Raw genomic sequence first — 12,593 nt, forward strand, 5'->3', positions numbered from 1 at the left:
TTAAAAAAGACATCTAACCGTAGCTTGCTCTGTTCTTTTGCTATTCTGTTTTCTTTTTATTTATTATATTATTTAAAAGCCCTTGCTACGTGACAGACAGCCTGTTAGAGTGAGTCTGTAAAGGTTTCTGCACAAAAACTACAGGGGTGTCATGGTGTTGGCCCCCACAAAACAAACCAAACCTCCTTCTGAGCTGAAGAAGATGCCAATGTGCTCAAAAGCTTTTGGGGAAAGCTATCGTGCCAGGCCATGTAGTCGCCATTGAAATACTCAACGCACCATGGACGTCTGCCATTCAGTCCTCCACTCGGCCCTCCTGGGGATGTTAGGGTATGTGAGCCCTAGTTCCCAGTATGTCTTACCTGCACCTCCCATTAGTTGCGAACATCTGTGAAAAAATTCCAGCTAATCACATTCGGGGTGGTGTCAAACCGAGAGGGGTTTTCAGAAAAAGTCCTGCCAGGTATCGGTTTAAGTGACTGAGTCACCCTCAGGGGAAATAATACGTGCTGGGTGAGCAGAGCAACAACTTGGGTGTCTGAAAAATGGAAAGTGCCAAAGGAATTAGAAACTATATTTAGAAACAAATTTCCTGTGAGAGATATGAGGAAAATACTTGCCTTAGCTGTACCTACTAAAAGTGCGAGAGTAATTGTCATGTAAAAATATGAAGATCCTCACAGCTTTGAAAGAGTTTCTTGGTGACAGGAACCTGAGAGAGTATGAACAGCAGCAGGTTGATGGTTAAGCCAAGCAGCTGTTCATTCTTAATCTCATCCATCTGTATTAACTCAGTATCTGTCTCTTTCAGAGTCTCCGTTTTCCTATAAACTAGGAAGAATATGTGAAGATAAATACTAATACCGTACAAGAAGGAAGGACTGTGGTTTGTAAACTTCAGATTGCATGCTTGATTAAATGCTTGGCGGAGTTTACTTAAATGAACTTAAATGAAAAAAAGCAAAGCAGGGTAAAATGTTCCAGACATTTTGGAGTGTTACATATTTTACATTTCTGTCCATACCATAAATGTTCATCATGGACCAGAAACCAGATTCCCAAAACTGCAACACTACTTACCTTTCCTCCATCTCTCATAAGTAAATTTATTTATGTACTTGAGGAATTTCCAAACCGAGGAATGCAAAACATTTGAAAAGAAATAAAGATTTTACAAAATGATTTTCAGCGCTCATGTTGATATTGTGCTTAAGATAATAATTAAATACATTGAATGTTATTTTTTTTTTTATTTACATTTTTATAAAATATATATTTTTTATTTTATATTCTTTCTGCTTTTTAACAGTACAAAAAATATACATAGTTTTGTGGAAAAAAAAATTCAGTTCAACTACAATAGCTAATTATCTAATTATCTATTCAATATATTTTTATAAATGTGTTTTACATATGGAAATATTTACAGTATACAAAGTTCCAAAAGTTTATTTGATTAACAATACAGAAAAACAGTAATATTTAGAAATTTTACAGTTTAAAATAACGTAAGTTATGACTATAACTATGGATCTATGAGACCGAACGATGACCGTCACCACGGTCTTACCTTGAATGACGCCATTCCTCCGCCTATCCTCGAGACCAAATATCAACAATGTCAGGTGACTGACCTTAGGGGTTGGCTATATAACATCCAGGTGAACCAACCACTTCCTCTTGCCTGGAACGCCCCAGTTCATCCCGAGTGACAAGGGATGGTGACGGTCATCGTTCGGTCTCATAGATCCATAGTTATAGTCATAACTTACGATCTATTTCGACCTCACTCAGACCGTCACCACGGTCTTACCTTGGATGACTTATACCCCCAGGGTCACGAGGGACTAGCATGTTTTCCTTCCCCTGTTTATTTAGCCGCAGATAAAACCGCAGACCCAAAAGGATTTGGCTTTGCCACATTAATCCTATAAAACCTCGTAAACGTGCACAAGCTGCTCCAAGAGGCTGCGGCACAGATGTCCGATAGTGCTACCCCCTTCAGTGCCGCCCAGGAAGTGGCCATGCTCCTGGTAGAGTGAGCAACCAGACCACCAGGGATAGGTAGATTTTGGCTGACATAAGCTTGTGAAATGGTATCCACTATCCAATGAGATAACCGTTGCTTAGACACAGGTTTGCCTGCACACTTCTTGTCAAAACATACAAATAGTTGTGTGTGTGACTGTCGTAGTTGATGAGTTTGCTCAATATATGTGTGCAATGCCCTAACAGGACATAGAGAACAATGATCCAACTCTTCACCTGAACAAAGGGGATCTGGACGGAAAGCATCAAGCTCAATTACCTGATTTATTGTGCTAGGCTTAAGGACCTTGGGCAAGAATGATGGGTTTGGCCAGAGAAAAACCCTTGTTTTTTCTGCCTTCCATCTCAAGCAGTCTTCACTGACTGATAAAGCGTGCAACTCACCAACTCTCTTGGCTGAACACATCGCTAGTAGGAAAACTGTTTTCCATGTCAAGAACTTGAGATCTGCTTGCTCCAAAGGTTCAAAAGGTGCTTTGGCCAGTGACTGTAAGACAATAGAAAGGTCCCAAGCAGGTGATCTCATAATTCTCCCTGGTCGCAAGCGTTTTGCACCCTTAAGAAATTGAGACACCAAACGGTGTTTGCCAATATTTGCACCATCCACTGACACATGGAAGTGTGAGATGGCTGCAATGTAGACTTTTATGGTATTAACTGATTTCCCAGAATCAATCAATGTTTGAAGAAAACGAAGAACCAAACTGGTGTCACACTTGGCCGGATCTAGTTGTCGGTCATGACACCATGTTGAGAATATTCGCCACTTGCTAAAATAGTTACTCCACGTAGACGGTGCCTTAGAACTATTTATTGTCCTTAATACAGCTTCATCTAAGCCTTCAGAGAGGGACTGAGCAAGGGCCATACCCATAGTTGAAGTGTCTCTGGACTGGGGTGCCAGATTTGGCCTTCCACTTGAGAGAGGAGATCTGCTCTCTGTGGTAACTGCCAAGGGTAACCTTGGACCAAACGTACAAGGGTCGGAAACCAAAGTTTCTTTGGCCAACGTGGGGCCACAAGTAAAATCTTGTGACGGCCCAAAGCTACCCTGTTGATCACAAGGTGGATCAAGGGTAGGGGTGGAAAAGCGTACAACAATTCTTCCGGCCATTCTTGAGATAGTGCATCAATCCCTAAAGGGCCTCCCTGGCTGTTCAGGGAATACCATAGATCGCAATGAGTTGTCTCCGTGGTCGCAAACAAATCGACCTTCGCCATACCGAAACGCCTCCATATCAATCTCACCACTTCGGGATGGAGGCGCCACTCTCCCGGGAGTGGTCCAGTTCGTGACAGCAGGTCTGCCGCACTGTTCGCCACTCCCGGTATGTATACTGCTCTGAGTGATGAGAGCTTTGGAAATGCCCAAGAAAGTAGTTCCTGTGTCACCTGGAGACACCGCGCTGATCTGGTGCCACCCTGGTGATTGATGTGGTACACTGCCGACATGTTGTCTGTTCTCACTAAAACATGTTTGTTCTGTAACAACGGGAGAAAAACCCTCAGGGAGAGATGGACTGCCCTGAGTTCCAGCACGTTGATGTGCTCTGTGGTCCAGGGGAATTTCCAGTGTCCCCTGATGGACCTGCCTTCCCAAACTGCTCCCCACCCTGTTAGAGAGGCATCTGTCGTTATCACAGACCGCCTCGCTGGGATGTTGCCTAGAGGAACCCCTTGTGACGGTAACGACTTCCAAGGGTGTAACATTTGGACACACCGTCGTGTAACCTTTATCCTTACATGTCTGTGTAATTTGGGATGCAAGTGAAAGCTGTTCAACCAACGTTGTAGTGGACGGGCTTTGAGAAGGCCGAGTGGGACCACAGCTGCTGCTGCTGCAATCATGCCCAACAATCGCTGAAACTGAATTAACTTCACCTTCTTGTTCAGATGGAATGATTGAGTTAGACTGATCAACTGTACCACTCTCTGGGGTGATAAAGTTGCCGTCATCAGTTGGGAATCTAGCGAAACTCCTACAAACACGGTCTGTTGTCTGGGACTTAGATTGCTCTTTTCCCAGTTCACTTTGAACCCGAGAGACTGGACATGTTGGAGCACCACTTCGGTGTCCCTCATGGCTTGACTGTGTGAAGGAGCACAAATTAGCCAGTCGTCCAGGTATGACAGAATCTTCAAACCTGCACACTGAAGGGGACGAAGGGCTGCTGACACCACCCTGGTGAAGACCCTTGGAGACAGAGACAGGCCAAATGGAAGGACCCTGAACTGATAAACCCGATCTTGAAAGGCAAAGCGAAGAAACGGGCAGTGATCCTGACAGATGGGTATGTGGAAATAGGCATCCTTCAAGTCTATGGAAGTGAACCATTCTCCCAGTTCTATGGATTCCAGAATTTGTGCTGTAGTCAGCATTTTGAAGGGCAATACCTTTATGAATTCGTTCAACTTTCGTAAGTCTAGAATGGGTCGAAGTCCCCCGTCTCTCTTTGGCACCAGGAAATACTTTGAATAGAACCCAGTGAGCTGTTTGCTGGTGTCTATCTGTACAATCGCCTTTTTCTGAAGTAAAACTGTGATCTCTTTGGCCAAAATTTGTGCCTGGACTGGGTCTCTGACTACGGTCATATGATCGCCTGAAAAAGTAGGAGGGCGCCGCCGGAACTGTATCCTGTATCCTGTCTTGATGGTATCTAGGACCCAGGGATCTGATGTTACCTTCTCCCAACTGTCCAGGCACAGTTGGGAGCATTCTCCGACGACACAGAGACCGCTATGCCTGGCCTCCCCGGGGTTTGAAACCCCTGGAAGGACGCCTCTTAAGTGGTCCTCCCCTGACTGGATTATGGGCCTGGTCGGCCTGGGGAGTCTGATAAAAAGGTCTGGTTCCTCGATCATGGGACTGGTAACCCCTAGATCGTCTTCTGTCATACCCCCAAGTTTCTGAACGAGGAAAGTGTGGGGGCTGAAAAGAATGAGCAGCCCTATGGCCACATTTGGTAGGGCAAGCAAATGTTTGCTGAACTGACTCCCTTCTGCGTCTTGCCTGATCAGCATTATCCAGCAAAGCCTGTGCATCAGTGTGAAATATCCGTCCTGGAACCACTGGCATATTAGTCAAATCCTTCCTGATTGCGTCAGGTAAAGATGTTTGAGCCAACCAAATTTGTCTTCTGGCTAAAATTGCAGACGACATAGATGCCCCTATGTCCCTGGTAAGCTGTGAGTGTGTGATGAGTGCTGTGTCAATCAAGCTCATCACATCACGCTCTTCCTTATTAACAACCTTTCTTAACGCAGCCAAAACTATTGCTAGAGCATTTCCTGAACGGGCTGCCCGAGTAGCTGCATTATATGCCTGACTCATTAACCGGTCTGTCTTTTGGCACTCCTTACCGGGACAACGAGGATTGTCAGTAACCTTATCAGGTCCCAAAGCGGTTAAGGCTGCGATCTCTCGCTCCACTGATGGCATGTTCCCCATACCACTCTCAGCGGGATAATCCAACTTAACAAACCGTCTACATCCTGCATTAAACTGGGGTGCCGCTTTTGGATTATTCCAGGCTTTCCTCAACATCTGGGAATAATCCTCAGCTACAGGGATTGACACAGTAGGCTGTGCAGGGGAAATACTCGCCCATACACCTTGTGTGGGGGCTGGAGCTGTAGCTTCTTCCTGTGCATTAAGGCCCAGGATCCTTGCTGCAGTTAAAATGCGCGAAAGAACATCAGAATGCAGGCTTCCTTCTGAAACCTCAGACCTGGATTCCTCTCCCTCGTTTTCATCTGCATTCTCCTCACTACCATAAAGGGAGTTATTTGCATGCAGTGAGACGGCATCCGTATAATCATCCCCCTCTTTCTGACGTGATGTCAACTCATCCCCAGCCCGGAGTGCAGATGGCTGTGTGTTTACTGAAGAATTACGTGTTTCAAGCTTACCAGCTAAGTCACGCAATGCTGCTAAGATTTGCAACTGAGTGTCATCCTTGGGATCTCGGACTACTGTGGCTTTCTTTATTTTATCTGGAGGCATGTCAGGACCTGCATCTGGCCTCTTACGTTTATGAGAGGAACTACTGGGAATAATTTCTTTATTACCACCAGTTAACAGTTTAGCTCTTTGCACTCTTTCCCGCAAAGATAGCTCCAACGCAGCTGCACAGGGATCCTCAATATCATCTAGTACATGTTGCATACCCAAACAGGAGGGACATTCGCGATGCCCATCTCTTGGGTGTATGCTAGTTTGGCAAAAACGACACCTTGAGTGACTCATGACAACAAGTCCGAGGTCAGGTCACTCATATAATGATAGTGCATGAAAAGGAAATAAACTGTAATGAATCACAGTATTTAACTAATTCTGGAAGTTGAACTGCGAGACTCCAAAATAACTCAGCATTTAATTGAAAGAAACAAGCAAAAATGCCATTAACAAATAGACTGTGACGAATCACTAGATCATAATCAAATTGAACACTTCCTTAATCCACAAAAAATATATGTCTGGTATTAGTTAAACACAATTAACCAGGTACAATTTAATATAAAGATTGTGACGAATCACTCTTCATACTCATCATTCAGAATACGTCTGCGAACAGAACTCCTTAGAAAATTATATATCCATCATTCTACGTGCGCACACGCAGTAAATGGAAAAGAAAACTCTCGTCTGCTGCGAACAGCTGACCTGAGAACCATCAATAAATGAGGAGAAAAACCACTGCAATCCTCAGGGACTTGAAGCACCTGCACAAAACGTGACGGATTGAAACTAATCTCTCCTGTAATCAAAAACAATGCGCTCTACCGTGTCGGTCTCAGATGAGGCGAGAAAGGCAAGAGGAAGTGGTTGGTTCACCTGGATGTTATATAGCCAACCCCTAAGGTCAGTCACCTGACATTGTTGATATTTGGTCTCGAGGATAGGCGGAGGAATGGCGTCATTCAAGGTAAGACCGTGGTGACGGTCTGAGTGAGGTCGAAATAGATCTGTATTTTTGTATTATTATTGTGATATATTTTAGAATGTAATTTATTCCTGTAATGACAAAGCTGAATTTTCAGCAGCCATGACTTAAGTCTTCAGCGTCACCTTCTTTGAGCCTTCAGAAAAAAATATGATGATTTGCTAAATAAATATTTCTTAATATTGTCAATGTTGAAACCTTTTTTAGAATTATTTTATAAATAGAACGTTCAAATGAACAGAATTTGGTTAAAATTAAGTATTGCATATTCCTATAAGTGTTATAGTATAATGCTTTATATTATACTAAACTATACTAAATGCCAAAGGTGGGGGAGACGGTCCATCTGTTGTTCCTCTGCCCTGGGAAATCTTTTAATTGTTTGTGTCCGTAAATCTGGCTGAAGGACTGAAGGAGCTGTACTGGGCCTGCTCTGAGTACATTGTGCACAAAAAGAGAAAGGAAGCAGCACTTGTAGCCAAAGATAGCTTCTATTTATAGCACCCTCTCACATGAAAGACTTATGAAAGCTTTGCATGTGTCTCAACACCTAATATTTGAATGTTTAAATAAAGATGTCCTGTTTAACCATTGGGGAAAATTTTGGCAGGGTCTTCATCTACAGTTAGTCTGCATGTGCTGGGACAAATTCCAGTTCAGAAACACGTATGGAGCAGGTAGCACCAATTATAGGCTTTAGCCATGACGCTGTTAGCCCTTGTAATGACTGGTACAAATTCTATGAATGACATACGAATAGGAATGCCTGGACTGAGGCCTGTGCCAAGCCACCTGCAGCTGCCGCCTGTCTTTCTACATCTGTACGCGACTATCCCGAAACATCATGTGCAACTTTCCGTCACAGTGCCACCGCGCAACAATTATTCAGCCTCAAGTCATTTGATGTGCAGGGGTAACTGACGCAAGCCCGGAATGCCTCGACGATTGAGACAGTACATTTCAAAAACATGGCTGGAAATTAGGGCAGGGGTTTTTACACTAAGCAAGTGTAAGGTTACTGCCAAGTTTCTTTGAAGCCGACTTCTGGAATGTAGATTAACTTTTGTCTGATTTTCACCTTTGCATAAATGATGCAAATGAAACTCACACTTCTTTTGCTAGATGTGTGAAACTGATTATAGACTGACATCTTGATTATAGCACGCATGTCATTTAGCTGATAGTTTGTAATGACTTTACAATTTTTCGTTACACACGTAAACAGTGTTCTGGTAAACAGTGTTCTCTTCAAAAACAGCTTTTTGAAGAGTGCGCAATCATTTACGACAACTTGCAGAAAGTGGAGAACACACCACAAATAAAGTGAAAAGTGCAAAAGCGAATGCTGTGGTGTGTTTTTAGCATGTTAGACAAGCGTCTTTGACAGTTGCATTGCTTTTTTCCCATCTGCTGTCGAATTTTCAAAGGCAGAAATTTGTTCTGTGTAAACAGCGCCTATACAGATTTTCTTGCAGTTTACAGATGCATATGTAAATTGTGAGAAAAATAAAATAAAAAAAATTATAATAATAATATTTGATTCCCTACTAGCTCCAAACATCAACTTTGGCTCAACCAATGGATTGATTTCAGGACGGGGCTTTCTGTTTTTATAGCCAATGTGAGATGGGAGAAGTTCAGTTCAATGGTGGCAGAAATCACCTTAAATGTCAAATTATAATACTGCATCTGTGGCAACATGAATAATGTATGATATATTGCAGAGTCTCCCATTATTGAAACAGTGAGTATAAACATTGGGTTTAAACTTACCAAATACTTCTTGACAAGTTTTTCTTGTTCGAGTACATAGCAAATATGTCTCAAATCACCACCTTCTTTGTGACATCACATCTAAGGTTTTTCACCCATGGTGTAAACTTCCTCATACGCACTGTACAGTTTAATCACAATTTGTTTTCTCACAGACAGGGAGCATCTATATCAGGTACAGAAACCATAATCAAATAATAATATTACAATCATTCTTATTAAATTAAAACAGCATGCCTTACTTAATAATTCTGATTGCTGCATTAGAAAGTGTGCTGTTACATTATGTATGACAGCGTTAACAAATGCCAATTTAGATGATAAGTCACTATTTAGTATATATTTATTAACATATAATTTGAATAAATATTTCATATAAAACTATATTTACGTTGGTTGTCAATTTAAGGAATTGTTTTCTGTTTATTTATTTTTTCTTGTTTGTGCAATAGTATCTATTGTTCAGTACACACACAAGTATATTTCTGATGATTGCTGATGATTTTAAAGGCGTATACAGTACATCATGTGCAAACACAGATCACACTATGAGCATACAGTGTAATTGTACAATTTAAGAGCATCTTGAGTTTCAAGACTTTGGCACTTGAAATCATTCATTAGGCTGAATATGCTGAAGTAAAAACTGCTTTTTCAGTTCTCAGGCTCACACAGACAGCATTCCATTACTTACCACTACTGGAAAATGGAAGGTGTGTTCTTCAAAGCACTGTGATCTTATGATATTCTTAAACTTAACATGTGACTTCATTTTGGATATATTCTTTGTCTCTGCAGATAATAACTATGCATTTCACGTACATACAACCGAGGAAATATGGTCTGGATATCTTTACAAATCTCCCCCGGAGAATCAATTCAAGTCCCTGGTATGTTTCTCTGGAAGAGAGAAGTACATGAGCGAGTCGGTGAGACTCACTTTGCTAATTTCTCTCATTCTGTATTTGTTTCCTTTCCTTTTTTGCAGAAATCATGGAAAAAGAGGTTTTTTGTTCTTCTAAAGCACAGAGACAACACATACCAACTTAAGTACTACAAAAACGAAGAGAAGGACAAACCACTGGGAGACATTGACTTGACTAAGTATGTCCATGTAATTGCACACTGCATGATTTATAACTATTCAGACTTCCTGTATCATATCATTAAACCCCAAAATCTGTCAAGTGTCAAGCAACCTCCCACAGTATCTTAAGAACAATCTGTCTTATCTATTCATCATAGATTGTCTAGACAAACGTTCCTTCTATAATAAGTATTGCACACTGAGTCAGTGTTTTTCTCTCTTTACTTTAGGGTCTCATATGTGTCCTTGTCCCCCGAGAGGCATCCTATGTGCAAATGGATTGAAAAAAATTTCAGATGTTTTGCGTCATGTGTGATGTTTATTAAAGTTACAGAAAGAGACTATTTCCTTATAGGAGAAAACAGGTTTGTCAATGTGTTCGCCTTGTTAAGGGCAATTATCGTTATTGTTATAGTTGTTCTTTTTCATGGCATAAATTGAGTGGACATATTTTAGAAATATGCATACATTGTAAATATAAATTATAAATATACTTTTTTTTACGTTTGGTTTTAAAAAAGCACAACAGACAAGATATGATTCGAGTATACATGTAAAAAGTCTCTAAAAGATGCAATGGAACATATTTTAACACATATTTTAACATTTAACACATTACAGTGGGGAGATGAACGGATGGTTCAGTGCTTTATTTGGCATCTTAAATAATCATCTACACACTCTGTACCCTGATCTCAAGGTAATGTTTTTACATTTTTCACCTGGAAATCAATCTGTCTCAATCATTTCGTGCACAAATGTGCATTTCATACAAATTATTTCTTTAAGATGAATCATCTGAAATAATCATGTCGCACAGACATTTGACTCAAACGGACACGTGGGTGAACCTCGCAATCAGAAAATGACATTACGGCCCCTTGGAATTATAAGGTTCTGTCTGCATTCCGAGTAGTTTTGAGATTTTGAGCTTCAAAATTTTTGCATTCCGTTCGACTGTATAGATACAACTTTGTTGTTTATTTAAATAAAAAGTCCCAAAATGTACAGAACATAAAAAACATATCACATAATATAAATAAGTTGTCTGAATAATTATATGTGAATAACTCAATTTTGACAAAAATGTCAGATAGAACCTTAATTCCAAGGGGACGAAAGTTGGCACATTGAACTGGCTGCTAAAAAATAGGTCTGGTTTGTGTTGCTTATAATTGTATTACAGGTTTTATGATCTTTAATGATGCTCATCTTTAGTACTTTATATACTGGCCAATGAAAAGTTTTCCAACTATTTTTGAGAACATTTGTTTTTTAAACACCTAAGAAGATTGACACAGTTTAGTCCCATTTAACTGTAATTTAAAACAATATTCAGCTCTTATAAACGATTTTGCAACTCTTACTGATTATATCAAACAAACTAAAAACAATCTGCCTATCATCTAGAGAGACAGAGAGAGAGAGAGAACAGGTTTGCTATTTTTAGAAACATTGCTTGTTGATATTGTAATGAGATTCATTTAACCCTTTACTGTCCGAGTTATTGTAACAAAACCAGTTCAATCCCTTTGACATATTTTGTTATTATTGAACTTTGTTTGTAACTGTGCAATAATAAGACAAGAAAATAATCTCATTATCTATATTGTGCCAATGACAGAAAACTGAGTGGGGTCTACCAAAATATGATACACATGAGCTGCCATCATCTATGACCCATGACCCCATCTATGTTTCTCAGATAAAACTGAAGAGTAAGGTAGATACATGCAAATAACACAAGAGGAAGTATACACTTTAAAACATAGACAAATTTTACTAATATTTTCACTCTCTTTTTGATTACAGGAGACTGAAATAACTCACGAAGATGACGACACAGATGAATAAAAACTCAGGCTTCATCCTCGATTCCAGCTTGAGCCCTAACTGTCACAACAGACCAACCGCCTTGAAACAAGACTTAATTTAATGTATATTTGTTTTGTTGGTTTATTTTTTTTACAGTTGAATAATATGCTGAATTAATTTCCAAATAACCGTAAAGTTGAACAGGATTCTTTATATGCTAATCATACATTTTGTTTCACTTGGCTTGCACTAAAGCAAAGAAAAATAATTCATGTTTTCACAATAAGACTGCACTGGACACCTCTTGAACTGCTAAAGTCGTTTACAAAAATCATTTACAAAAATACATATACTGTACTGATTTAAGATAATGGCAGAAAATTAGTGGCATATGTAAATATGTACTTAATTATACATTTAAAAATTACATTGTTAACAAATGTATGTTCTTATAAACGTCTTTAATGGGAAAAGTAAATCAAATTAAATGTAACTATATCATGTTTTAATGTGCACATTGGATTAAAATAGATTCCATGTTCTTTCAATGTAATTTTGTCTTTTAATAAAAGTTTTCTGGTATCAGTTTAATTTACTTCCAGTGTATGTTCTTCAGTGTATGTTTATTCCACAAACAAATGAAGTATTATATATTTTTGTTTATTTTAAATGATATAAATATCTAATATGTATGTACAATTTGTCCTCAAATCAGTTTATCTGTAGAATATATCTATATTTGTGCATTCTACATAGCAGATTAGATAAATCAGTGCCAGGTAGGACATTTTATTTATTTTTAGGCCAGGAACAAGAAAGTGCAACAATGAAACACATTCTCACACACCCATTATACACATTGTCGCTAATCAATGGTTTTGTCAGAGAGTGAGTTATTACACTGTTCACACCTCCTCAATGACACC

General features: G+C 39.8%; 1 protein-coding gene and 1 pseudogene across 2 annotated transcripts; one reads left to right on the forward strand and one right to left on the reverse strand.

Annotated features, from left to right (window-relative positions):
* Positions 1-68: 68 nt before the first annotated feature.
* LOC113076934 (E3 ubiquitin-protein ligase TRIM58-like) lies at positions 69-1,091 on the reverse strand (annotated as a pseudogene).
* Positions 1,092-8,874: 7,783 nt separating this feature from the next.
* LOC113076919 (pleckstrin homology domain-containing family S member 1) lies at positions 8,875-12,258 on the forward strand. 2 transcript variants are annotated; one of them, XM_026249525.1, is made up of 8 exons: positions 8,875-8,940; positions 9,424-9,478; positions 9,564-9,655; positions 9,754-9,869; positions 10,083-10,217; positions 10,474-10,552; positions 11,477-11,575; positions 11,665-12,258. In XM_026249525.1, exons 2-8 carry the CDS (start codon positions 9,472-9,474, stop codon positions 11,704-11,706), a joined length of 570 nt encoding a protein of 189 aa, XP_026105310.1. In that variant the 5' UTR covers positions 8,875-8,940; positions 9,424-9,471; the 3' UTR covers positions 11,707-12,258. The 2 variants fall into 2 exon arrangements, with proteins under 2 accessions (XP_026105310.1, XP_026105311.1); XM_026249526.1 differs by having other exon boundaries at positions 11,477-11,570.
* The last annotated feature ends 335 nt before the right edge of the window (positions 12,259-12,593 follow it).

Source organism: Carassius auratus, unplaced genomic scaffold (genome assembly GCF_003368295.1).
Source record: "Carassius auratus strain Wakin unplaced genomic scaffold, ASM336829v1 scaf_tig00021493, whole genome shotgun sequence".
Classification (NCBI taxonomy): Eukaryota; Metazoa; Chordata; class Actinopteri; order Cypriniformes; family Cyprinidae; genus Carassius; species Carassius auratus.